General features: G+C 51.7%; 2 protein-coding genes across 4 annotated transcripts in view; one reads left to right on the top strand and one right to left on the bottom strand.

The window, feature by feature from the left end:
* Positions 1–17,510, bottom strand: part of PTPRA (protein tyrosine phosphatase receptor type A) — a 109,881-nt gene extending 92,371 nt beyond the window's left edge. For both annotated transcript variants that reach the window (XM_033060552.1, XM_033060550.1), the window contains exon 1: positions 17,277–17,510. The gene's annotated coding sequence lies outside the window, so the exon portion shown is untranslated. The remainder of the gene's footprint in view (positions 1–17,276) is intronic.
* Positions 17,511–19,660: 2,150 nt separating this feature from the next.
* MAVS (mitochondrial antiviral signaling protein) lies at positions 19,661–26,537 on the top strand. Of its 2 annotated transcripts, none has more exons than XM_033061127.1 (7): positions 19,661–19,703; positions 20,323–20,452; positions 20,563–20,743; positions 21,043–21,254; positions 21,608–22,160; positions 23,144–23,298; positions 23,718–26,537. In XM_033061127.1, the coding sequence occupies exons 2-7, from the start codon at positions 20,336–20,338 to the stop codon at positions 24,366–24,368; spliced, it is 1,869 nt and encodes a 622-aa protein (XP_032917018.1). In that variant the 5' UTR covers positions 19,661–19,703; positions 20,323–20,335; the 3' UTR covers positions 24,369–26,537. The 2 variants fall into 2 exon arrangements, with proteins under 2 accessions (XP_032917018.1, XP_032917019.1); XM_033061128.1 differs by lacking the exon at positions 19,661–19,703 and adding an exon at positions 19,735–19,817.
* Positions 26,538–27,290: the final 753 nt, after the last annotated feature.

The following is a 27,290-nucleotide window of genomic DNA, read 5'->3' as shown; positions in this document are numbered from 1 at the left end:
CAGTGTTGGACCTCTGAAGATGAGTATTCCTGAGGTTTTTTTTTTTTTCCCCACTCCTAGCAACAGGGCTCCTTGTTTTGGGGAGGAATCCGCTGACAAAGTTGGGTTATAAAATTGTTACAGCTTGACATGAGCTGAGCAGGAAGCGCAGGACACAGAGAAATTCTGGAAACAGCCCAGCTGAGCTCTCCACCAGCATCCCACAGCTCCCTGGGATCGATACACCTTTGGCTCCCAGGCTCTGGAAGAGCAGCAAACCTCCTGCTGTGTTTACAGGCAGCTCGATAAACACAAAGCAATTAAAAACACCTCCAGCAAGCTCCCCCCAGGCTGCCAGCAATCCCAAAGCTTTATCTGGGATTTAACCTCAGCATCACATCTTCATCAGCAGCAGGGAAGTTCCACAGGTGGAGCTGGAAGAGGATGGAGCAGCAGGAAATATCCCAGCACCCAGGGACCCAATTAAGGATCCTATTAGCAAGGCAGACACTGTGCCTGCACACAGAGGAAAAGGGCTTCAAGGATAACAAATTCTGAGTGTGTGTGCCAGGGAGGAGCCTGGACATGGTCATCATCTTGTCCTGCTCTAAGAGAAGGGGTCTGGGCAGTATCCAAGCCAGCTCATCATTAAAAGTCATTTCCTTGCTGTGTGCACACAGGGATGATCCTGCTGCTCCTTCAGCGAGTGGGAATGTTCCTTGCAAGGGCATCAGACAAAGCAAATCCACAGATCTTCCCTTCACCTCGCCAAATGGTGGCTGTAAAACACACCCAGGTGTCAGAAGGGATACTCAGGTTGGCTTTATGGGGTTTCAGAGAACCACAGAACACCCTGAGCTCAAAGGGACCCACCCAGGGATCACTGAGTCCAGCTCCTGTTTCCCCATCTCACAGAATCACCCAGCTTCTAAAGCAGCTCCAGGATGATGAGTCCAATCTGTGACCCATCACCACACTGTCAACCAGAGCAGAGCACTGAGTGCCACTTCCAGCCTTTCCTCAAGGATGGGGACTCCATCACCTCCCTAGTCCAGTGTATTATCACTTTTCTTACCAAGAATTTCCTCCTAATGACCAACCTGAACCCCCACTGGAGCAGCTTGAGACTGTAAGGGGTTCACTCAAAGGGTTTTATGACCCATTTCACCTTACATAGAGATAAAGGGCACTGACACTGAGGATTCAGATGTGAACCTGCTGGGAGCTAAAGGGAAATCTGAGAAAATCCCCACTCCTGGCTCCCACTCCAGCACTTGAAAAGGCTTTTCTCTCTTTCAGTAAAATCTTAAAACTGGGTGTGCACAGGGACAGCCTGACACTGTCACAGCAGAGAGATCTGCTTAATTCAAAACCTCCACCAGCAATCAGCAGCAGGTCTAGGAAGCAAGGTCAGACCCACACCAGTCTGTACCATTTTCTCCCAGAACATTTCCCAGCCTTCAGCACAGACTGTTTCCACCCAGGGATCTTTATACTTTTCTTCCATGAGTTTATCCAGTCACCTTCCTGATCTGTGTCAGGTTTTTAGTGTCCTGCAGAAGCAGCAGCACAGCTTGCCCAGATTTGCTGTGGCTGCTCCTGGATCCCTGGAAGTGTCCAAGGCCAGGCTGGGCTAGTGGAAGGTCTCCCTGCCCATGGCAGGGTTTGGAACAAATTAATTTTTAAGGTCCCTTCCAACTCAAACCATTCTGTGATGTGATTAACACACGTGGTGGAAATTCTTACAAACACTGACAGTACACGGGGGGAAGATGTGCTACCAGGACAGTACCATCAACTCCTAAAATTGTGATACCCAGAGCTCACAAAACTCCTCTGAGTCCTCTCCCTGAAGTTTTCACTGTGCTAACACAGAGCACAATGAACAAGTGCTGCCATGCAGCTCCCAGGGATTCAAACTGAGCTCCTGATCAGAGCTCTGCGGGCAGCGAAGCAGCAGAACAGGTTTGGAAAGGAGAAAAGGAAAGAAAACACAGATGACTCTGATAACATGTCTAATTAATAAAGCATAAACGAGACAGGCTGGTTCAGGCTGCACATCCCATCTGCTCCAGCTTCAGTCAGGATGGTTCCCATCCCCAAAAGCACCAAAGGTTTCCATGCAGATATTCCCACAAGAACAAGATGTGCCTTCAGCACCCCAGCACAATGCTCTGCTCTGGCATTCCTGCACACCCCTGTGCTGTCTCTTTAGGAAAAAGGGATGAACAATAAAAAATATGAGTGCAAAGCATGGTCTGGGACACCAGGTCATATCCCAAACACAAGAATCTGATACGAGTTTGCCATAAATTCATAGTCATCTGTGACCTAACCTACAATTAAATCTTTACCCCAAAACAGTTAATATGCTTTTTTATTCTGTTCTGCTTTAAGCAACTCTGCAATCAAGTTGTCTGGATTTTTACAGTGTAAATGCTGATTTATAAAGATTTATTTGAGGACCTGACAGCTCCCTAAGGCCAGCAGCTAGAATTATGATTCCAGAAGTTGAGGTTTGGACAAGGTCTTGATCTCTGCATCTTTCTGGTCCTCCTTTCAAAAAAAATAAGCAGAGAAGACACACACAGTAGTCCCAGTAGTAGGAAACATCCAGACACTCTCCTAAATGTGCAGCCAGGCCCTAAAAGCTTCAATGAAAGGAAAAAGAGAGAAACAAAAGGGAGCAACAGGAAACTGGTGGCCAAGCGGTGCTGATAGTCCTGTGCTTTCTGAGGACAGGCTGACTCATTCTGCCCAGTTAAAAACCCAAACAACACCAACACCAGCCAGTCTGCTGGAGGTGGGAGTTCATGGCTTTTTCAGGCTTCATGGCTACTGGTGGATTTAATGAAAATGGAAAGCTCTCAGGGAGGGTAAATCCGTCAGAGAGGAAGTTACAGTCTGTTCTGGATAAGCTCCTCCTGTATCACTTCATTCATGGCCACACCAGCTGCTGGCACCTGCTCCTGAAAAACCAGCAAGAGTCAGGCCCTGAAAAGATAATCTGTTCTATTCTTTTTGAAAAAATGGGATTGAATGAGCAATGTTCTGTTGGGGAGGTCCACACCACACCTCTGATGACAGAGAGGAACAAAACCAGCCTGGAGTTCCAGCCAGCCAAATGGGGAATGCCAAAGCTTTACCAGAGGAAAACCTTGAGGAACCTGGATGCAAACAAGCTCATCTCCACCTGGGATGCCAAGATCCTTCCACTGGTCAGAAGCTGTGAACATCATAAAGGTCTGATCTGCACTGGAGGGAGGAGCAGGGAGGATGTGCCATGGCAGGAGCATCCCTAATCCAAGCCACCAGGCTCCAAATGTGACTTCTTCAACACTGCTACATCCAACACCCCTCAAAATCCAACAGCAATAAAGAGTGAGGAGCTACTGCTTGTAAATCAGTTGCCACATAGAGGATGGTCACACATTATTGCAATGTCAGAGGAGCAACAATGCGGTGATGGCGAAACCTTACGGCAGAGATTTGTTCTCCAGACTCAGAACTAAATGCAGACACTGCATGTGGGTGGCTGGAACTCCATCCCAGGAAAGCCAACCAACACAGGAAGCCTTAGCTGTACTGGAATAGTCAAGATTTCAGGCAAACTACTTAAAAGCAAGCAGTTCTCCTCAGGAAATGGACAATGAGTTGCTGGCAGCATCCTGGAAGCCTTTCCTCTGACAAAGAGCTGGTTGCTGAGGAATGGAGCTAACTCAGGTACAGGCACAAAATAAATAGAAGTTGAACTGGAACTTGCTGACTAAGCTGGGCTGGGCTGGGGGGGCAGGGGAGATCCAGGCAGCAGCCAGTGCTCTGGAATAGGCACAGAAATGAATTTCCACGGGAGCATGTTGCTTTAAAGTCAGCTGTATGAGATCATCTCATCCCCTTGAGTATGTTGTTTCCTAATGTTTTGCCCAGACCAAATACAAATGTCAGAAGTGATGGTTGGGTCTGTTGGTTTGGGTTTTTGTTGTTCTTTTTTTGGACTACTTTGAGTCCCCACAGAGCCTGCTGAGGATGAGGATTGTAGAGGCTGCTCTGTCTTTCACATTACAAATGCAATTACCTCTGCAGCCTGATTGCTGTGTCTGCTGTCAGAGCGATTCTGCAAGAGGCTGAAAGAACAGCTTGCCTTTCAAAGGGAGTTAGGAACATTCCTGCAAGTCCTTCTGTGCCCTGTGGTCACGTGCTGGTGAAATTTAAGCAAACCATGTGCAATCCCAAGGGAAGAGCATCCTCTGGAGAAAGCTGCAAAAAAGGATGTGATGAAATGACCGTGCAAAGTACAAAATTTCCTGGGCAAAAAATCCGATTCTTCTTGCTTTTTAATCTTCCTACTCAGATAATGAAGGAAAAAATTTCACTGTGAGATGATTTTGAGATGAAGGGACAGCCTGGAGATTGACAGGTTTGTCCTACCTGGATGCAGGAGATGTGGGATTGAGCAAAGCAAGAGACAACAACAAAGGTCAGTTGGACTCCTCTTCCTAAAGGCAGCAAACATCTTGGATTTGCCTCTTGGATAACTGCATGTGGAAATTAGCACTACAAGCTAGAAACATCTGGAGATAGGGTGTTAAACAAGACAGTGCTGGCAGGTCACATCTGGTTCTCACATTTTCATTTCAGCCTAACCAGACCAGGACTCAGGCACCAAACAGAGCTGGGAATTCTGTGCTGGATGATCACACATCACTGCCACCAGGTGAGAGCTCTCTTTTCCTCACCTCCCACCCCAAGCACTCCCAGAGCCACCCCTGGCAGGCTCTGTGTCAGCCACAGTGGCTCAGAACTCTGGCCAGGACAGGGTGCTGCTGTGTTCACGCCAAGGTAAGCAAGCTGAGCTGCCTTACTCACCACCAGACGTGGTCCAACACGTGCACAAAGGAGGGAATAGAAAAATCAACTCTCCAAAGTAACACCAGCCCCATCTTACATCAGCTCACAACTCTCCAGCTCTTTGCATCTTCATTTCTTTGGGCACCTCTGAGCTCCCTGCTCAGCCAGGACTGATGGAGGGGCCAGGGCTGCTGCACCAGGGCCCCACAAAACATCCAAGTGGACAAAACTGGGCTTGAACCCTTAATTATTAAGCAGGAAGTGGGAATATTAAGTGCAGATGTTAATGGTGAAAGAGGCACAGCTGGTGAATGGGAGGTTGGAGGACAGGATTGAAAGAGAGGGTTTGGATTGGATATTAGGGAGAAATTATTAAATGATTCCCTGTGAGGGGGGTGAGGCACCAGCACAGGTTTGTCCAGGCTGTCCCATCCCTGGAAGTGTCCAAGGCCAGGCTGAATGGGGCTTGGAGCAAGCTGGGACAGTGGAAGGTGGGGCTGGAATGGGATGGGCTTTAAGGTCCTTTCCAGCCCAAACCATTCCATGATTCTGTGACTAAACCACTGAGCTCAGCTCACAGCACCTGAAATCAAAAATCACAAGGTTTTGCAGATTGTTACTAAACATGGAAGCCCCTGCAGGATGTTTTATTCTAGGAAGATATTAAAGTGCTGCTTCCTCAGCTGCCCATTACCTAAATGGGCTTAATGAGCCCCATTTCTGGGGGAATAAATCCCTTTTGGACCATGTGGCCAGCAAGAAACTCTCCAAGCAAGAGACTTCAGACTTAGAGCATTTCAAAAGCCAGCATTTCTCAACAAGCATGGAAGCACTGACTTCTCCTTTTATTCCACATCTCTCCCCTTTTCCGTGGGGACAGCAGGCACAGTGACACAGTGGGAATAACCTGGGAATAACTGGAAATAACCCCAGTCCCCACCAGGCACCAAATCTGTGAGCAAGGCAGACTTTGATAAATGGGAGGAGGGTGGTGAATGAAGGAAAGTTCATGGAAGAGAGGAAGAAGACAGGAATATTAAAGAGTTTCAATTCTGCAGCCAGGATTTCACAAACAGTCATCTTTGTGCTCAAAGCTGCTGAGAAACAACCCTACCCAGAGGAAAGAAAAATAACAGATGTGAGAATTAAGTGGGCAAGTGTTAGGGGTAAGTGTGATTTTGTCTACAAAGACATTTAGGGGACAGGTTTTCAAAAGCAGAGGATGGTTGTGGCTTTAAGGCCAGGCTGGATGGGCTTGGAGCAACCTGGACTAGTGGAAGGTGTCCCTGCTGGTTGGAATAAATGTTCTTTAAGGTTTTTCCAACCCAAACCATTCCATGAACAGCAGCTCTCTGGGTGCCTGTCCAACAGTGCTGGGCTCTGACAAAATTCAGGACAAACAAGAAGGTTTTTCTCAAGTCATCATTTTTTTTGTTGCTTCCAAAATTGAGACCTGCACGAGCTCAGTGTCCCCATCTGGCACATCTGGGATGCTGCAATTCTGTGTGCTGGGGCATGGGGGAGAAGGGAGGGTTTGGCAGCTGGAGGCCAAGAGGGAAGGAGGAGACAATCCAAAAAGCAAATCATGAATTTAGCACCAGAATAGGATGGACCAAAATTGTGCCCAAAAATAAATTCAAGTGGCTCTTATTAGCAAGAACAGATTTAACCACCACATTCATTTTCAGTTCCTCTCCCCCAAATCATCATTCCCAATGCTCCCCAGGCCTCTTGTTTCTGTCTGGAGGTAAATCCAAGGAGCTCTGTAAACCTGGGCATAGATCAGAGCAGATATTTGGGGTCAGATCTAGGATGGAAATGACTGAGGATGTCTGAAGGGGAAATGCTTTGAAAGCTTTGGAGTGTTTTATTCAATATTTTAACTGTTTCAAAGTAAAATCAGGGCCCAGCTTCTAAAAAATATATGAAGTAAAACCATCAGCAGTGAGAAACATTTATTCTAACACAACATTTAGCACCACAGTTTGACAGGATGATTTGGAACTGCACATTAAGTGACCACAGGGAAATTGGGGTAGCCAGAGATGCTTCAGAACTGGCTGAAGAGGCACAGGAGGGTCACTGCAAGAGCTTCCTACAGGAAGGACACAAAATACAAACATACCTACAAAATACCATCCTGTTTTTGGCAAGAGCCACTGTTACCTGAGAGCTGGCCCACGGATGGAACTTGGTAGCCTCAGCACCTGTCAGAGGCTATGCAGCCTCCCAAAGCTTGCCAAAGGACTGGCTCTCCAAAAAACCCACCAAAATTCATCAATCCAGTGGCTGAACTCTGAATCTCCCCAGGGCAGAGCCTGCAGGACCTTAAATAAGGATTTCAGTAAGGACAGGTTAAGACACAGAGGTCTGAGTTCTGCATTCCAGGTGCTCCCTTGGGAAGTGGTCACAGCATCCCAAAGGAGCTGAGCTGCCATTTGTCACCTCCTGGAAATGCCCTGTGCCAACAGCCCAGTCCTGACAGTGAACACAAAGCTCCAGGAATGCTTGAAGAGATCAGCAACAATTCCTGTAACAGGCAAAATGGAGAAAAAAAAAAAAAAAAAAGTGGAAGTGGCAATCCTGTTCCTGCTGGGAGCCTGCCTCAAGTCCCATTTTGGAGGGGGGACATGGAATGCTCTGCCATGACCATCCAAGGGGCTGGGAAGAGCTGAAGTGGCACAGAAAGGGTTGGCTGGAGGATGGGAGCAGTCACAGCCACGATGAGAGTGGCAGAGATGACCTTTCCATGTTGGATTGAAAACCCTGCAATGACAGCTGTGCACCTATGGAAGCTGCTGCTGCACCACCACCCGTGCCCTTCATTAGTTAATTACTGACATTTCTGCAACTCCACTGCCTTAATGAAGCAGCAGGGGAGGGAGAATTCAATATCAAATATAAAGCAGTGATCTCAGCTGGGCAGGGATACCTTCTGTGGCTCAGCTGGGTGGAATTTCAAGGCTTCAGGAACTCAAATTCCCTTAAATCCATGTGATTTCTCTTGTCCTGGGGGGCACTGAACAGCCCAAAATGAAATCCCCCTGCACACACACACAGCATCATGAGTTCCCTAAGAGGATGAATTATTAAAAGCTTCAAAACACAATATTAAAGATTCTCTCCAAAACTGAGCCAAATTGGGGCTGCTGAGATTTGCACAAGAGAAGCTGTGGCTGCCCCTGGATCCCTGGAAGTGTCCCTGGATGGGGCTTGGAGCAGCCTGGGACAGTGGAAGGTGTCCCTGCCATGGCAGGGGTGGAACCAGATGGTCTTTAGGATCCCTTCCAACCCAAACCATCCAGTGATTCAATGAAGCTCTGGAATTCTGGGCAGCAAAAGGCAGGAGCCTGTTTTGTTTAAACTGATTAAACTACAAGACTGCTGTTCTGTTCTGCTGTGCTGCCCAGAGGCTGCTGCCATGTCACCTCCAGGGAAGCCACAGCCACCAAGCCAGGCCCCACCTCACAAAATCTCTTCCCAGAGCAGCTAAACACACCCATCTCCAAAGATCCCACGCTGGGAACTCTGAATCCATCCTACAAAAATAAAACCATTCCAAATTACCCATGCCAAAGCAGCTGAGCGAGTATTGAGCAACTGCAGAGTTCCTGGCTTCCTAAAGACACTCATGATCTTGAATAACTTCAAAAAACCCCAGTTTATAGGGGTTTTATAGAACTGAATAGGTCAATTTTGGGTTTGGATGTGCAGGAGCTCAGTTTTCCCAGCCCTGGCTGAACTTACCATCAGACCTGGTGTGCCTCACCCCAAAGCACTTTTTCCCCTCAGGACTTTCCACCTCTCCCAGCACTGAGCTCTTCCTTCTGTGTCCACCAGTGAAACAAGTGCAATTGTCAGAGCACAAATTCAGCTTCTCAGCCTTCAAGTTCAAAAGAGGGTTTGTTCCATGGCTTGGTTTCCTGGCTTTGCTCCAGGGGGGTTGGAAAGGGATGTTTTTGGAGACCCTAATTACACACAGTGTAATTCCCCAGTGGAAGGCAGGCTCCAAGCTCTGCCAGCATCCTGCCTGCAATTCCTCTTGCACTTGGGAATGAACCCTTTTCAAAAATGAAAAGCATGAATGACCTGGGTGATGAGTGAAGTTTGCAGAGAACAAGAGTCACAAATCTCCTCCCAGCTGCAGAGCTTGTACAGGAGCAAACAAATGTGGATCTGCAAGACACTGAGTGCCCTCAGACCCCCCTGATATGGGCAGTGGAGCTGGGGAAGGGTCTGGAGCAGCTGAGGGAGCTGGAAAGGGGCTCAGCCTGGAGAAAAGGGGGATCAGGGGGGACCTTGTGGCTCTGCACAACTCCCTGACAGGAGGGGAACAGGGACAGGAGGAGAGGGAACAGCCTCAAGCTGGGCTGGGGAAGTTTAGATTGGATATTTGGGAAAATTTCTTCATGGAAAGGGTTTCAGGCATTGGAACAGGCTGCCAGGGCAGTGGTGGAATCCCCATCCCTGCAGGTTCCCCTTTTCTGGCCACAAACAGGACGAGCTCCAGCTGAGGATGTATCCTCTCAAAGCAGCTCCCTGCATTTCACAATTTATCCTCCAGTTTCTACAGGAAGAGGGCAACATATGGGAAGTTACATAAACTCGAACAACCCCCACAGAATATCCTGGAAAAAAAGGCAAATACCTCTGCACAGGCACAGAAGGTGCTCTAAAATGTTGTAAAGAAAGTGAGGAGTAAATCCTTTGTTATGCCATGGATAAAACCTGGACACAAGAAGCAGTATCAGACACTCAGGAGCCTCCAGAGCCTCTCCTGGGTGGATCAGATGTGCCACCTTTGTGGAACAAGGTTTTGAACGTGTATCACCAAGAGTTGTGATAAAACTCCCACAAGGATCCTCACAACAACCACCAAGAAGGATGAAGACACTTGGAGACCCTCCAAACCATCCCAAATGGTGATGGATGCAAGGTGGAAAACGCTCAGGTTTGTCATCCTTGCTGGAGCCTCAGCTGAGGAAGGGATGAGAGAGATGAGAAAACATGATTCTACCTTTATTTACCTTTCAAGAGAGCAAAGATTCACCTCAGCCCTTCCAAAGCTGCTTTTCTCTCTCAGCCAGCCTTTTATTTTATTATTCCTGTTTTTATTCATTTGGATGTTGGATTCTGGGAGGCCAGAGCTGAAGCACAGCCCCAAGCTGTAACACAAACAGCTGAGCCACAGATTTCACCTCCAAGCACCTGCTGGAGTCAGAAAATAACTCCCACACAGCCACTGAGGGCCAGGACAGGTATGGAAAGATGATAAATGAGTTGGCTGAGTACAGCTCTCTGACAGAAGGCTGGAGCCAGGTGGGGGTCAGGCTCTGCTCCCAAGGAAAAAGGAAAGAACAGGACAGAAGGAAACAGCCTTAATTTGCACCAGGAGAGGTTTAGATTGGATATAAGGGAAAATTTCTTCATGGAAAGGGTTGTCAAGCACACCCCTAGATAAGATTAGAAAAAAACTGAACCTCTCTAATCCCAGTCTCAGTATCCAAAGACAAGCTGCTGCCACCAAATCACCCAAAGATCCCACCAGGCATTGCCACCCTGCCATCAGAATGAGGATGCAAATTCTACACAGCAACTGGGATTAAAAACATCTATCTGCCTGTAGCCAAATAGGTTTAAAGTCTCCTCAAGAGAAAATCTTGAGGATTATCCATGCTTTCCAATTTATTATTCATTTCTAACTCATCTCTGTTCATCTCTAATTCATCATTTAGGGGATGGCATTGCTGTCTGCTATGGAAGGGGTATGAAACTGCAGCATTTGGACTAAATTGTACTTCTGAGCCTTCAAGAGTGGCCAGAGAGTGAAATCCAGAGGCTCTGAGACACACCATGTGTTCAACAACACTGGCAGACACATGTGAATATATTTATTTGCAGCCTTCTCAAACACATCCACAAAAGCTTCTCTTCTGGAACACGAGTGAGATGATTATCTGCTGGCGTGATAAAAACATGATTCAAATTGTAAAGCAGCAGGAAAAGTTTTGCATGCTGGCCTGCCACACACTATCACCAGAAAAAAATTTATGGAACCTCAAGACCTGCAGGTTGAGAGCCAGGATATTCCTGTGCTGATCATGGTGCCTGGAATGGGAGGCTGTGCTTTCCCAGAGCGCTGCTGGAATCTTTATAAAACCACTAAAATGCTTTTTTTTTAAAAAAAACAAAAAACCACACACATACAAAAAAGCAAATCCTGTTCTTCATATTTCTCCTCTTACTCAGTGAGATTTACTTATTTGAGGGTTTCAGCCTTCTAGAAAGCTCTAGCAGCACTGGGATTGGGAGATCTGTCCCTTTTGCTGAGCAGCCAGACCTGAGTTCCTTCCTGGCTTTTTTGCCACCTATTTCCCTCCTTGGTTGTTCATCTCTTCCTCCAGCCCTGCTGCTGCTGTCCCTGGTGCAGGGCTGGGTCTGAAGCAGTTTTTTGGGGATGGGGACTGAAGTGTTTGAAATCCCTAGAGGAGGAACTGACACACCACCTCTAAAAATACAGGTGGAAAGCAAGGGCTGGAGCCCACACAATCCTAGAGATTCCAGGAGGATCTGCTGCTTAATTGGCAAATTCACCACTTGTGGCCTCTTGGAATGAGTCCAGAGGAGGCCACCAAGATGATCAGATGGATGGAGCAGCTCTGCTGGGAGGAAAGAGAGAGAGCTGGGATTGCTCAGCCTGGAGAAGAGAAGGCTTTGGGATGACCTAACTGGGGGCTTCCAGGACCTGAAGGGAGCCTGTAGGAAAGATGAAGAGAGACTGGCTTCATACTGAAAGAAGGTTTAGATTGGAGATTAGGAAGAAATTATTCCCTGTGAGGGTGGTGAGGCCCTGGAATGGATTTCCCAGAGAAGCTGTGGCTGCCCCTGGATCCTTGAAGTGACCAAGGTTGGACAGGGCTTGGAGCAAGCTGGGATAGTGGAAGGAGGGTGGAATGAGATGATCTTCAAGGCTCCTTCCAACCAAACCATCCTGTGATGCTGTGATTCCATTATCAGCACTCCCAGAGGGTAAGTGAGGATGGCTGGGTGTCAGTTTTGGGGAGAACTTCTGCAAGTTCTCTTTTGGGCAGATGATCCTCAGCTCCTTGGGGAATAGCACAGACCCAAGGAGACACCCTGCCCTCAGCAGCCACACCAGGAATTGCTGCTCTCCTCAGCCCTGGAGCAAGGTCACCACTGGTGGGGTGGAGCCCCAAGCCAGCTAAGCCCCTGGGGTTTAGAGCATCAGAACAACCAGAGATTATTTCGAAACATCAGCCCTGATATGGGAGGACAGTCATCCCAGGGGGGCTGGTTCAACCCCAGAGCAATGCAGTGCTGATTGATTCACTGCTCATACCTGCATCCAGCCTCCCTGTCACCTATTACTTCACCTGGATACACAAAACCTGCAAGCTCCAACAGGCCAAACCCTGTTTTTCAGACAGGTATGCTGCTGCAGCACCTCCACACTGAGCCTATAACACACCTTTACTGATGGAGTTTGGAGTGCCAAGAAGTGTCTTGCACTCTCAAGTTATGAATCCAGGTCTTAAAACTCTCTGTCTAAGCAGCATCAACCAGCCAAGGTGTCTGGTGGTCATCAAGCTAATGAAAACCAATTTTCTGGGATTTCCAGGCTGGACATCTCCCATTTCCACTGCTTCCAGAAGAGATTTTCATGGCCTCAGTGCCCACAGCCCCATCAGCAAACACTGAACCTCCCAGAATGAAGAAAGGCAGACAGGGGAGATCCTGCCTGCAGCAGCTTGGCACTGGAATTCATCCCAGGCTTCCTGGGTGAAGCAGGAAGGACACCCTGCACCTCCCCTTCTTCAGACATGCAGGGATTTGGGGCAGGGAGAGGATCTGGCTGGTTTCCCTTCCCTACACAAAGGAAGGCAGAGCAGGGATGTCTTCCTGGAAGGACCAGAAAACAGCCATGGATCGAGTCAGACTGTGGGGCAGGATGAGGAAGTCCTCGTTATGGCAATAAAAAGGTCTCAAGTACTTGGCTGGAGTGCCAGGAATCCACCAACAGGCCAGGCTGGCTCAGAAGCAGCTTTTCACATCAGCACAGTGAGAACATTTCTGTTTATTTGTTCCTCAGTGTCAGCCAAGAAGGAAGGAGGTGCTGCTCCGTTCCCCCCTGACCACACTTGTCCTCAGCTCCCTGCAACAGCAGAAAGCTCAAAATTGGTGAGACCTCCACCTCCTGCTGCCTCCTACCAACCTGGAATGTTTGGTCTCACAGACAGGTTTTAATTTTGCTTCAGAGGAGGGATGGCACAGCACGACCTGACTCACGCGGGGAAGGCAGAGCTCCTCTGAAGTCAGAGAAGTCTTGTTTTCCATCCCAGGCCCAAATTAGTGCTAATTATTCCATGCAAAATGGAGTTGCTTCAACAGGAAGGAATTAGGACAACAAATTATCCTGGAATAAAGAGTTGCTGCTGCCTAAGCAGTGATTTGTTTGCACGGAGAACAAAAGGAGCATTCTCGAGGCCAGGTTGGACAGGGCTTGGAGCAACCTGGGCTAGTGAGAGGTGTCCCTGCCCATGGCAGGGGCTTGCAAGGAGATGAGCTTCAAGGTCTCTTCCCAAACCCAAACCATTCCCTGATTCTCTAATTCTTACACAGGTCCTTTGGGGAAAAAAATTTATTAATTTTATTACAAATTTTATAAAGATTTCCAGCCTCCATACCTGTTACAGCAGACACCAGGATTTTCTGCATGACCAATATGCCAAAACCCAACCCACACTCAGATGTTTTGACTGCCACCACCAAAACTGCAGCTGCCATAAACACAGAGGTACCACAGGAGCAGCCACAGCATGGTTTGACAGCTGTGGCTGATGCTCTCAGCCAGGAGAGCTCTAACTTGGGGCAGGGAGGGAGGGAGGTGCAGGCACAACCCCTCCTGCAGCCTAAAGAAGGGTTTCCCTCCATGGAGACACAACCCTCAAACCTGCAGCACATGTGGCTGTGGAGATGCATTATTTGAATTATTTGAAAAGCCTCCTGAAGAGGTCAGACAGACAACAGAATGAGTGAGCTGCCTCTGCACTAGTGCTTGTGACAATGTCCATGGATCCCACGACATCTTTCCCACGAGTTTTGGCCACACACAGAAGTTTCAAGTGCTGACAGGTAGCACAGCTGACAGTCCAGCCACGTGAGGTGCATCAGAGAAAAAGGGTTTCCAGAGTATTTGTGAGTTTAATGAGAAGTGAACACTCGTGATGCAAGCCACTCTACCCACTCACAAAAGCTGGAGACATCAGGAAGAACAGGATCACACCAGCCTCTAGCGATATCCAGGACCAGCTGCTCCAGAGGAAGAGGCAAGAAATCATTCTGGACAGCTCAGGAATCACTTGCTTATCGCTAAATCTCTTCCTAAGCCCTTCAGATAGTGATTAAGCACAATGGTTCATAGCCTATATATTAAATATTAATCCTCCCTAATGTGAGTGCCAACGTTCCGGTTATCCAATTCGGATAACCGCACACCCTGTTCCCTTTCCACCCCAAACCACATAAACACCATGTATAAAACCCAGCAGTATTCTGTGATCCTCCTTGGGCTCAGAGCCTTGAATCCAGCCAGCTGGATCCCACCAAAATCAGAGGGGAAAGAGTTAAGAGCAGGAGATGAATCAGCCGCTGCTCTAAATGCGGACATTTCCTACCTCTCTGCTCAAGTGTCTCTTCCTGTCCGCAGGCTTTGGGGACACTTACAGACCTGGTCGCCTTCAAATGACTTCCACTGAGAGAGGAAAGCCTGGGGATTTGTTTTATTTCCAGAGGAAAATGCGATTTATGAATGAACCCAGGGAGCAGCTGCCGGGGATGACCGAGCTCCCGCCCGTGTCACACCAGGAGGGGAGGACCAGGCAGCAGCTGGTGCCACTCCTGACCCTATGGAAACACCACAGGTGCCCTGTCCCACACAAAATACACCACCCCATGCTCCCCAGAGGTTTGAGGCATCACACAGACCGTGACAGTGACACTGTGCCCTCCCCACTGGACTGGGATCCACAGAGGGTTGGGGCAGAACAGAGGCAGGCTGGCAGCAGGAGGAGGCAGGGAGAGAGGGAATTCAAGCCACTCTTCCAGGAGGATGTTGATGTTGGACATGGACCAGCATCACAGAGCAGCACAGAGATACAGTTATTTGTGAGGGATGTTCCAGGAAGGCAGGGCTGTGTCTCCTTAGTCTGGGAACACAGCAGCACTAGCGCTCTGGAAACGGGAAGTATCAATTCCAGCACCTCCCAGATGCTTTCACAGAATCCCAGAGTCATTCAGGTTGGAAAAGACCTCCAAGACTTTACAAAGTCCAACCTGTGACCAATTCCCACCTTGTCACCGAGTGCCACATTCAGTTGCTCCTTGGACACCTCCAGGAATGATGAACCCACCACCTTCAGCCAACTCTAACTTGCTTTAATCAATTGTTTTAATAAAGATCAGGCAAAACCCTGGAGCTTCCTACAGGCACTGCCCCAGAAAGCTCTCCAGCAGGGAAGAAAGAAACAAGTGGGAATGGGAAGGTGGCAGTGCCCACTTTCTGCCCAGCACCCCCAGGTCCTAGGGGAGCTGTACCCCAAAAACCATCCTGGCTCTCCATCCTGACCACACAGAAGCCAGCAGGGAGCTGGCAGTGCCAGGACCATCCCAGAGCTCCATACCAAGCCTGTTCCCCAGCCTCTCTGGGAATAACATCATGAGTTTGCATCTGCTGCCTGACACAGACAGACAAATCCTCCCTGCAAACCTGGCTGCAGCCCCGCCAAGCACATCCTTCCCCTCCCTGCCACTGCCTGCTGCAGCAACAGGAATTAAAATAAAGACCAAAAAACTCCTGTTGGGGCCGCAGTTTTATTTCCTGTCGTTTCTAGAACTCCTTGTACAGGAGGAAAAAATCCTTAAATATTTCCAAGCATCCTGCATGCTCTCAGCAAGCTCCCCCCAGCCACGGGCAGGCAGAGAAGGGATGACTAATTTTTTTTTTAGCGTAAGACGCTGCGGAGAGCGTCCTGTGAACAAATTCCTGAGGCTCCCGGCAAGGACTCCACCACTCCTTGCGAAACTTCCCAGCTGGAAACGAAAAGCCAGGAAACATCGTTTTCTCTCCCTCGACAAACAGAAGTTGGGATTCCTTTCGCGACAGTATTTGGATTTTTAATGTCAGTCCATATTTAGCAGGAGGGGAAAAAAAAGCCTCCCTTCCTTCCTGTCACATTTTCCACCCTCGATGACATCCAAGATCAGAAACAAGCAGGCGCTGGCCGAGGAGGGAGGATGCAGCTCCCCGAGCGTGGGAGAGCTCTGGAGAGGGGCAGCACGGATATTCCCATTTGGGATTCCCGTTTGGGATGCGAGGAGGGGACACACCCTTCGAGGAAAGAGGCAGGGAGAAAGGGGACAGAGCCTGGAGGAAGGGACAGAACCCTCGGATCCCACAGCAAAAAGGGTGTCCCTTCCAATGCTCCATCCTGGAGCATCTCCCAGAGGGATGGCACAGGGAGCAGCCAGGTCACAAGTCCCCAAGCTGGAATATTGGTGCCAGAAGAAGCCTTTGGTCACCAGCACAGCCTGGATCTGCCAAGGGGGGTGTGGTGAAGCCGTGGTTCAGGAGGGTTCAGAAGGCTCAGGGTGCAGAGTGGAGGTGTCCAGGGCCATCCTGGTGCTGGGTGGTGGCAGGACATGGTGCCCATGGTGGCCCTGCAGCTGTTTTCTGGCTCTTGGAGGGGTGTTCCCAGCTTGGATCTCTGTATCCATGGAATGGTTTGGGTTGGAAGGCACCTTAAAGCATCTTGCTCCATGCCCTGCCATGGACAGGGACACCTTCTACTGCCCAGGTTGCTCTGAGCCCCATCCAACCTGGCATTAAACACCAGGAGCAGCCACAGCTTCTCTGGGCAACCTGTGCCAGGGCCTCACCAGCACAATTTATTCCTAATATCTAATCTAACCGCACTCTCTTCCAGTGTGAGGCCATTCCCCCTTATCCTGCCACCCCAGATCCGTGTAAAAAGCGTCTCTCTGTTTTCCTTGCGGGCTCCCTACAAGTCCCCGTTAGGTCTGCCCGGCTCCTGCTCTTCTCCAGGCTGGACAATCCCAATTCTCCCAGCCCTTCCTCGCAGCAGAGGTGCTGCATCCCTCCCATCAACTTGGTGGCCTCCTCTGGACTGGCTCCAAGCGAGCAAATCCAAGAGCCGCAGCCCGCGCTCACTTGTAGAAATCACCATTATCGCTAACAAATACATTTATAAACACGCAAATCCCACACCCCAAGCTCAGCGTGCACAGCGTGGGGGGGACTCAACTCCACGGACACGCGTGGGTGGCGCTCCCCGCCCCTTCCATCACCCCCACGGCACCGAACCAACCCCGCGCCTCCCCCCGGGGGTCACCTGCGACCCCTCCCCGCTCACCTGCGGCCGCGGCTCCCTCGCCGGCTCCCGCCCAAACGGCTCCGCTGCGAGGCCGCGGCGGCCGCCCGTAACCATGGACGGCGCGGCGGGGGAGGGGGATCGGGGGGAAAAGGGGAGGGGGATACGAGGGAAGGGGAAGGGGTGCGGGAAGCCCCCGCCGCCCCTCGGGGCTCTCCCGGCGCTCAGCGGCGCCGCCGCCGCCGCCCGCCCGCTGCCGCCGCCATCGTGCGGCTCCGGGCCGGGGGCGTGGCCATGGGCGTGGCCATGGGCGTGGCCATGGGCGTGGCCACGCGGGCCCCCGGAGCGTGGCGGTGCTGCCCCCTGGTGGCGCGGAGGCGGCACTGCAGCCCCCTTCACTCCCCAAAATTCCCGAGTGGGAAATTAATTAAAAATGAAAAAGGTTTTGGTGGGATGCTACAGGAAAGGCGGAGAGGGACTCTTAGGAAGGAGATATAAGAGTAATGTGTAAATTGAAAGAGGGGGAATTTGTGTTGGATATTAGGAGGAAAATTTTTTTGCTGTGATGATAATCAGAGCAGGAACAGGTTGCCCAGGGAAGTTGTGGATGCACCAACGCTGGATGTTTTCAAAGCCAGGCTGGATAAGCCTTGAGCAACCTGGCCTAATGGGGGCTGTCCCTGTCCATGGCAGGGTAGTTTGGGATGATCTTTTCCAAAGTCCCCTCCAAACCTTTAATTTTCTATGATTCTGTGATTCTATGATTCCATGATTCCATGATTTTATGATCCTATGATTCTATGATTCTGTGATTCCGCGATTCTATGACTCTATGATTCTATGATTCTGTGATTGTGTGAACAGAAATTACTAGGTGCAACTGAGTGACTTTTTTTTTTCCATGAGGTAACTTTTGATCACCACAAAGATCTCATCTTAATTAGAAACAACCCAGAAATACGACCCCGTTTTATAATTTAGATTGAGAAAAGCTGGCTTCAGTTAATTATAATCACTGAACGGTTTGGGTTTGAAGGGACCCTAAAGGCCATCTCATCCCACCTCCTGCCATGGGCAGGGACACCTTCCCACTATCCCAGGTTGCTCCAAGCCCCATCATCTGCAGCCTTGGACACTGCCAGGGATGAGACAGCCACAGCTTTTCTGGACAAACTGTGCCAGTGCTCACATGGAGGAGTATGTTCCTCACACCCAGCTGGAACTCCCACCAGTTTGTGCCTTTTTTTCTTGTCCCATTGCTGGGCACCACGGAGCAGAGCCCGCTCCATCCTCTTGGCACACACAGAGAGGGACACTGCATGGCCTTGCTGGGCGGCTGTTCCAGGGCTCTGCCACCCTCAGGATAAAGAATTCTGCCTCATGTTGAGGTGGAACTTCTTGTGTCTCTCCCGCAGGAGAGGCGCTCCTGTGCCCTCACACCCGCCGGACGCGCTCCGCGATCTCCGTGTCCCTTTTCCCGGATCTCCGTGTCCCTTCTCCGTGATCTCCATGTCCCTTCTCCATGATCTCGGCGTCCCTTTTATAGGATCTCCGTGTCCCTTTTCCAGGATCTCGGTGTCCCTTCTCCGTGATCTCCGTGTCCCTTCTCCACGATCTCCGTGTCCCTTTTATAGGATCTCCGTGTCCCTTCTCCATGATCTCCGTGTCCCTTTTCCACGATCTCCGTGTCCCTTCTCCAGGATCTCCGTGTCCCTTTTATAGGATCTCCGTGTCCCTTCTCCATGATCTCCGTGTCCCTTTTCCACGATCTCCGTGTCCCTTCTCCAGGATCTCCGTGTCCCTTTTATAGGATCTCCGTGTCCCTTTTCCATGATCTCCGTGTCCCTTCTCCGCGATCTCCGTGTCCCTTCTCCGCGATCTCCGTGTCCCTTCTCCGCGATCTCCGTGTCCCTTCTCCAGGATCTCCGTGTCCCTTCTCCAGGATTTCTGTGTCCCTTTTCCCGGATCTCCGTGTCCCTTCTCCAGGATTCCCGTGTCCCTTCTCCACGATCTCCGTGTCCCTTCTCCGCGATCTCCGTGTCCCTTTTATAGGATCTCCGTGTCCCTTCTCCATGATCCCCGTGTCCCTTTTCTACGATCTCCGTGTCCCTTCTCCGCGATCTCCGTGTCCCTTCTCCGCGATCTCCGTGTCCCTTTTCCCGGATCTCCGTGTCCCTTCTCCGCGATCTCCGTGTCCCTTCTCCGCGATCTCCGTGTCCCTTTTCCCGGATCTCCGTGTCCCTTTTCCCGGATCTCCGTGTCCCTTCTCCGCGATCTCCGTGTCCCTTTTCCCGGATCTCCGTGTCCCTTCTCCGCGATCTCCGCGTCCCCGCCGTCCCGGGCCACCCGGAACCGGACACGCCCCCTGTCAATCATCGTGACGGGCGTGCGCCACAGCCAATCAGCGGCGGTGGCGACACGAGGGGGCGGGCGGTAGCGGTGCCGGGCGCGCGGCGGCGGCGGGTGCAGGTGAGGGGCCCTGAGGGGCCGTGAGGGCAGCGGGGAGGGGACACCGCGGCCGCACCGATCCCCGCGGCCGCCACAGCCCCGGCCGCACCCCCCGGCCGCTCTGCCGGGAGATTTGTGAGTGGAGAACCTCCCGGAGCTCCCCCGGGGGCTGAAGGTCGCGCTGAGGGCGGGGGAGGGGGGGCCCGATCCACGTCGCGGCCTGCGGGCCGCCATTCCCTGTGGGAAGGAGCTCTGTGCCTTACGCTTTGTTTTTTCCATTGTTTATGCGGCATTCCAGCCGTGGCCCGTGGCGCTTGTCTTGGCCCTGCCGCCTGTTTTTCCCTGTTAGTTGTCATGACCCGGTCGCCAGGCCGGCCCCCAACCCGCCGGCTGAATCCAAACAATCCAACCGGGAATAAACACGGTGGGCGATGGCAGAAAACAGCGAGGTTTGTGGAAGGGAAGCTGAGCGTTGAACTTTAACCCAAACGTCTCTGCGTGTTTTCCGCCTGGGATTTCCCCTGTCTCATGGCAGTGTCTGCCGGGGCACGGGCGCCGATGGAACAGCTCGAGCTTGTGGAGACAGCCTGAGCTTCACCCTAAATCTCTGTCTGTGCCCTAAGTCTCTGTCTCTGTGCAGGTGCTGAGCCACGATGGGTTTGGCTGAGGACAAAGTGTACACCCACATTACGAGAAACCTCAAGAAGTTCAGCACTATCCGAGTGGCGTCGCTGGCCGATTCCCTGACCTGCCTGGTGGATTCTGACAGAGTAATTCCCTATTTTGCTAAGCTCTGCCAGACTCTTTCCCTAATGGCAACACAGAGCTGTCTTACCTCTAAGCCAGACCCTCTCTTAGGCGCCCTGTGTGTTTTTCCTAGGATGAACTCCTCGCCCGGGAGGAGACACGGGGCAACCAGGCAGCTGTGTTTAGGTTTTATCAGCACCTGAGGTGCCGGCGGGGCTGGGTGCAGGATCTCATCCAGGCACTGCACCAGAACAACGCGGGGCACTTGGCTGATGAGCTGCAGGAAGTCTATGACACCTGGCAACCCCGACCTCGTATGTAGCACTCCTCTCTGGGTGTGTCCTCTGGGGTGATGGAGGTGGGGACGTGAAGTCGTCTCTGTCCCTGCTTCAGCTTCTTAGGGGTGTCCTTCACTGGGGTGACACGTTTGAGGATGGCAGGTGTTTGAAGGTGTTTGGGTGGGGGTTCTCACCTGAGGGAAGATGGAACAAAGGGGTGCTGTGGGCTTGGCTGATGTGGGGACAGAGCAGGGACACACACAGGGCTGCCTCAGCCCCACACTTGTCCTCTGCTTCCTCAGTTTTTCCCACAATGATCTGCTTGTCTCCTTCAGGTTCCTCACCTCCTGCCTCCTCCCTTCCAAGTGATGCCCATCCTGCTGCCTCCTCCACCGGTGCCCAGACACCATCCCAGGGGCCAAATCCTGCCCCGTTGGCTGGGCAGCCACGCCAGGAGCTGCCCATTGGTGACCATCCACCTGTCCTGCCCGGTGCTGCCACCACCACAAGCAAGGACCTGGAGGCCAGAGTGCCAGTGCAGGAATCGGTGAGCAGAGCACGCGTTGGATGGGGACACAAAGGTTCCTTTGGATTTGGTATGGGGAGCCTGTGGTAGGGCCAGGCTCCTTCAGGGCTCCTTCAAGCTGATCTCTGCTGCATCTGGTAACTTACAGCTTTTCCATGGCCCTGGAACTGCTCCCTCTCCTGTCTCCCTCCACGGGGGGAGTGCAGGCTCTGCTTTGCCAGTCCACAGCCCCCGACCCTTGGGTGGGTCCCAAGGAGAGACCCCAGACTCCTTTCATAACCAGCCTTGTGGGGGTCACTGCTCAGGGTTTGGGACACCCCCGTGGTCTCAGTCCTCCTCATCCCAGTGATTTAACACAACTCATTTCCTTCCAGCTCCCCAAAAAACTCCTGGAGCAAGAGAGTCCCCGGCCGATTCCACCTGAGAGCAAAGTCCATGGCGGAGTGAGCGCTGGAGAGGGGAATCTCTCCCACCCCCCTGGGGCTGTGCCAGTGTCAGTGGGGACACCAGGGGTGGCCGTGCCATCAGCTGTGTCCCCAGAGCAGGGCCGGGACTGGCTGAGCCGCCGGCCCGTGTGTGTGGACAACGGGTTTTTTGGGAATGCCAACCACCTGCACCGCGGCACGCCGGGCCTGGCCCTGGGCAGGTCCGTTCCATCCAGGGATGCAGGTGCCACTCACAGCCCAGGGCAGCCCAGGAACGAGCCTGAAGAGAACTCAGATATCTCCACAGAGTCACTACCGAGGCTGGAGGGGGCTGCTCGGGGTGTGGGGCAGCAGCCCCCAAACTCAGTGCCAAAAAAGCAGCCTGTGCCAAGCTCTGGGCACGGGGAGCCCACAGGGAGCTTCGTGGATGTGCGCACTCCCCTCCTCATACAGGAGCAGTTTGATGCAGAGAAGAAGCTGCAAGAGCATCCAGGGACTGGAGGTGAGTTCCCCTCCTGGCAGAACCTGGCACTAGGGAGCAGGAGGTGCTGCTGAGAGCCCCTCACTGCAGGAAGGAAACTGGGATGCTGAAGTGTGTCCAGAGAAGGGAGGGAGTGTAAGTCTGATGAAGAGCAGCTCAGGAAGCTGGGAGAAAAGGAGGTTCAGGGGAGACCTTCTTATTTTACAGCTCCCTGACAGGAGGGTGCAGCAAGGTGGGGATTGGGCTCTGCTCCTGGGTAACAACAGGATGAGAGGAAAATTGTGTCATGGGAGGTTTAGACTGGATAGTAAGGAAAACTTCCTTTTGGAAGAAGTTGTCAAGCATTGGAAAAAGCTGTCCAGACCAGTGGTGGTCACCATCCCTGGAGGGATTTTAGAAGCTGTTTGGATGTGGCACTTGGACATGGGGCAGTGGTGGCCTTGGCAGTGCTGGGGGAATGGTTGGAATGGAATAGAATAGAATAGAATAATTTCATTTGGAACGATCATTTCATCCATCTGCACTTTAATTTTGTTTTGTCAGTGGAGCAGCTTTGGGGTCTGAAACTTCTTCCCTTCCCCTGTTTTGCAGAGATGCTTGTATCTTGCATGTGGGGGAATTTTAGCATCCTCTACACCCTTCTCCTGTGGGCATCACAGAATCAGGATAAAAGCCTGTCCTCCACTCCAGGAAAAAAGAGACACTCAGTTCCTGCCAGCCCTTCCCCCTCTGCCATGTGGGGTCAGCCCCTCCTGGCTGGGAGGATGGGGAGTTTCAGGATCCTTGAAAGCCTCTGTTTCCCTTGGTGCTCCAGCCCTGCAGCCCACCCTGCACGAGTTACCTGCAGCTGCAGGGAAAGCTCGGGTGCCACAGCAGAGCCAGGGCACTGAGTCCTGCTCCCTGTGCCACCCCCAGCTTGGGGACTGTCCTGTCCCAGTTTCCTTGAAGAAGAGCAGATCTCACCTTTAAGGTTAACACAACATGGTTTGTTTTCTCTCTAACAGGTGCTTTGATGGGATCAGCTGTCCTGGGTGCCACCCCTGTGCCCAGAGACACTTTCCCATCCCGTGACACCTCTGTGAAGTCTCTTACGCAAGAGAAGAAACTGCCCGTTGGGAATGCAGCCAGCAGCACCCCCTCTGTGCCAGCAAAGGAGAAAGTAGGTGACCTTTCCTCTTGCCACTTGGATTTCCTTCATGTCCCTGTGCACTCCCCCTGCTTTTTTCTGTTGCAGTGTGCCACTGTGAGCTGGTGATGAGTTTATTCAGGGATTTTTTTTTCCCCACACTGTGGTGTTCACGTTACCATCCACACACTGTGTGATGGAGCATGGGAGAAGGGAGCCAAACTCTTTTGGGCTGTGACTCCTTATTTGCCCTCCTTACTTGCCAATCAGTCTCCTGGCTCCCAGCTGCTGTTTTCCAGTGCTTTCCTCACTGCCTGCCTCCCTCACTGTTACCTGTGACCCAACCTTGTTAATGGGCAGATGTTGGAGTGGGTTTGTGTGGGACCTGTGTGCCCAAGACCAGGCCATTGTGTGCTTCCCTTGACACCCAGCCCCTCTCTTGTCTCCTAAAGGTGCTCCCAGCCTTGGCAAACCCTGTCCTGGGCACAGCTGTGGTCGGAGGCTCCGAAGGCGCGGCTGGGAGAGCGGCTTCCCGGGTGAGCTCTGCCACCAGCATCTGGGCATCTCACAGTGATGAGGAGAGGGAAGAGGAGCTCAGCAAGCCAGGTGTCCTCATGTCCCCACCTCGGGGCAGCCCAGAGGTGGCCAGCAGACCCCCAGGCTCTCAGCAGCCCAGCAAGCCCTGTTCCAGCACCTCCTCTAGCCTTGGCCTCAGCAGCGACCCGATCCTGGTGAGCAGGGATAGCCTGAGCTCAGGAGAAGCGTTCCCCAGAGTCTCCTCAGCTCCTGCACACCCCAGAGCAAAGGAGGCATCTGGAGCAAGCAGAGACTCCAGTCCTGCTCCGAGCAGCTCCCTGGGCACCCATGAGCTCTGTGTGGATCATCACCCCAGCATCCAGCTCGGAGCCGGCAGCGACGGAGCTGGTCCCCTCGGCAGCTCCCTGAATTTCAGCTCTGGCAGTGGCCATGGTGCTGCCACCAGCTCCCCTCAGGCCAAAGTCCCAAAGGGGGACAGCAATGGCCTGTCCCTGCTGTACATCCTCCCAGCTGTCGGCCTCATTTCTGCCGTGGCATTCGCGGTGTACGCTCGCCTGCGGAAATAGGGGATGGGACACAGTGACACAGCCAGGGGGATTCCTCTGGCACCAGGATTTTGGCCAATGCATTTGAAGCCTGAAGAGTAGAGGGGGGCAGTAGGGGCGTTGTTAAATCTTCTTCTGGAAGGTTCTGCTGGAAGAGGCCTTGGTACATGATGCTGTTGGGTTTGGGTCTGCTCCTTCCCATTTCCCAACCATCTTCTTGGCTGTAGCCTTCTCTTTTTACACTCCTGGAAGAGAGGATCTTGCTCCAAAATGATCCATTGAGTCAAAAAGGAAAGCATTCATGGTGATTCTCCATGTTTTTCTGGTTTGGTCTCAGGAGGCCTCAGGGAAGCATGTACTGGTGATCCAAAGGGTGACCTCCAGGTCATTTGTGCAGTGCAGACAGGAGAGGTTGTGCAGATACCCTGTAACAGTGGAGCTGATTTTCTTGGCTCTGCTCATCTTGGCTTGAAAATGTGTCCAAATGTGGTGCAGCATCCTCCACCAGATGCCTCATGTTCAGTTTGCCTTACTTGATGTCTCTGGCTCTGCTGCTCCTTCTGGGATTGCTTCATGCACTACTGACCCTGGGGATAAACATGAGGGTCAGGAAAGAGCTGCATCTACCCAGTGTTGTCAAGGATCAACCTCATTTCTCCTCTCCAGGCAGGGAATGGGGTTTCTGGTTTAAGAGGAATGTTACAGGCAATGCCAACTTCAGGCACACTTGGTCCCACAAAAGGTTGTTGGGTGTCTTTGATTTTTAGGCTGGAGTTTTGGAGCTTGGTGGAAAGGGTAGATGGAATTCTTGCCCTTCCTGATACTTGTGGCTATGGGGTGAGGGTATAGGAATCTTCTGCCCAGGCTGGGACACAAACAGGATCACCTGCAGGGAGGCCATACCAGAGGAGACCTTGTAGCACCTTCCAGTGTGTAAAGGGCTTGGAACAAACTGCTCTTGTGGAAGCTGTCCCTGCCCATGGCAGAGGGCTGGGATGAGATGCTCATTAATGGCCCTTCCAACCCAAACCATTCTGGGGTTGTAGAACACAGTAAAGCAGCCAAGAAGCAGCAGCCTGGAGTAGTTAGGTTGCTCCAAGCTCCATTCAGCTAGGCCTTGAACTCTTCCATGGATGGGCCAGCCACAGCATCTCTGGATAACCTGGATATCCTTGCAGGGAAGAATTTCCATCCTTGCCCTCTGACAGTGGGAAGCCATTCCTCTTTGTGCTGTCACTCCAGGTCCAAAGTCCCTCTCCTGCTCTCCTGGAGCCCATACAGGTACTGGAGGCTGCTGGAAGGTCTCTTCAGAGTCTTCTCCAGGTGAACACCCCCAGCTCTCCCAGCCTGGCTGCAGAGAGCAGTGGAGCAGAATCACTTCCCTCACTGCCCTGTAACATTCATCCTGAATCCCACCACAGCACAGCTTCTCAAATCCCCTCTTCCTGCTGGCAGGGAGCAGGAGGGAGCTCAGCCCCCTGGGGCCTGGCTGCAAAGTGCAGCTATCAACACCTGGAGCTTGCTCTGAATGGCTGCTCCTCCCTCCCAACCCTTTCCTTCTGCCCAAAAATCCAACAAGTGCCTCCATAAACTAAGGACAACCAGGAGGGAGGTGTTGATTTGGGTGTGTCAGAGCTGCTTTCCAGAAAGCTCGAGGTTCATTCCTTGCTCAGTGGTGCTGGAGGAGGAAGGGACAGTCCTTTAAACACACTGGGCCCCCTCTGCCAGGAGAGGGAGTGTGGGGGCTGCTCTTCCCACTGAACATAAAACAGTTTTCAGTCCCTAAGGGGAGGGACAGAAGGGATTGGCCTTGTTCACACTTTGTGAATTCAGGGCAGATCCATGAGATCCCAAACCAGCTGCATCCATACCAAGGCCCTCTTCTCTGATGCTTTACTTGCCTGTGAAATTCTTCCCATGATTTTCCATACATTTAAGCAACAGCTTGTACGCTTTGCCTTTTCATGTCCCATTTCTCTTGTGAAACAGCTGGTTTGTCACCACCTCAGCCTGGGGAAAGCACATGTTCAGATTGCTGCTGTGAAGTGCTGGGCTTTTCACAGTTGTTACTTAGCACTTTAAAGCCTCATTGGCAGGAGATGGTGCAGGAGGGAGCTGTGTCCCTGCACAGCTTTTACTAACAGGCTAAAATGCCTTTTACTAACTATAATAAATCGGTTTGATGCTTCACACTTGGTTTGTGATTGATGGAGGTTGATGATGCTGTGGCTGGAGGGAATGTTGTGAAGGGCTCTGACAGTGACACTGAGAGACTGAGGCCATCAGTGCCAGGAAGAGGTGACAGGGTTCAGCTTTCAGATCTCATTTTGGAGCAAGCACAGGACCTGCTCCAGGTGGTGGGATGGCCAGGATGAAAACAGGGAAGGTGATTCCCTGCACAGGTCAGGATGGAGCTGTGAAGGAGCTGTGGCTGGAAGGGAAGGACCCTTGGATGTAACCAGATGTGTGCCAAGGCCAGGATGCTGCTTCATTCATTATCCAGGTTTTCTGGTTGAATTCTATCCTGGGATCCCTTTTCCACCTTAGCCACTCAGAGTTTTGCTGCTCCCCACGTTTCTCTTGTGCCCTGAACAGCTCTGACCTGCAGAACAGAGGCACCAACATCCCTAAACCACTGTTCACCCCTCATGTGCTTTTTGGGGACAAACAGGAAGATTTTGAGAGGGAACAGCCCTTTCCTGTGCCCTTTCTGCTTTCCCACTCCAGGTGTGTCAGACACAGCCAGCAGGGGTTGAAAATACTCCAGAGCTTCGTGCAGCTCAGCGAGTTCCTTTTTTACCCAAATGAAGGCAGTGCTGCTCTGAAGGAGATTATTTGTGTTCAGAGAGCTCATCCTTTTTCTCCTGTCACTGCCAACCCCATTTATCCACTTCCTCCACTCACCCAACAGGATATTAAAAGACACCGACTAAATTTGACCAA

Source organism: Catharus ustulatus, chromosome 5 (genome assembly GCF_009819885.2).
Source record: "Catharus ustulatus isolate bCatUst1 chromosome 5, bCatUst1.pri.v2, whole genome shotgun sequence".
Lineage (NCBI taxonomy): Eukaryota > Metazoa > Chordata > Aves > Passeriformes > Turdidae > Catharus > Catharus ustulatus.
The sequence above is the reverse complement of the archived record's forward strand: the minus strand, read 5'-3'. Positions and strand labels throughout refer to the sequence as shown.

Bases quoted from the DNA above. Each gene is read 5' to 3' on its own strand.
- MAVS (XM_033061127.1), top strand. From the start codon at position 20,336: ATGGGTTTGGCTGAGGACAAAGTGTACACCCACATTACGAGAAACCTC. The intron at 20,453-20,562 runs GTAATTCCCTAT...TGTTTTTCCTAG, and splicing joins GCCTGGTGGATTCTGACAGA to GATGAACTCCTCGCCCGGGA. The intron at 23,299-23,717 runs GTAGGTGACCTT...TGTCTCCTAAAG, and splicing joins CTGTGCCAGCAAAGGAGAAA to GTGCTCCCAGCCTTGGCAAA.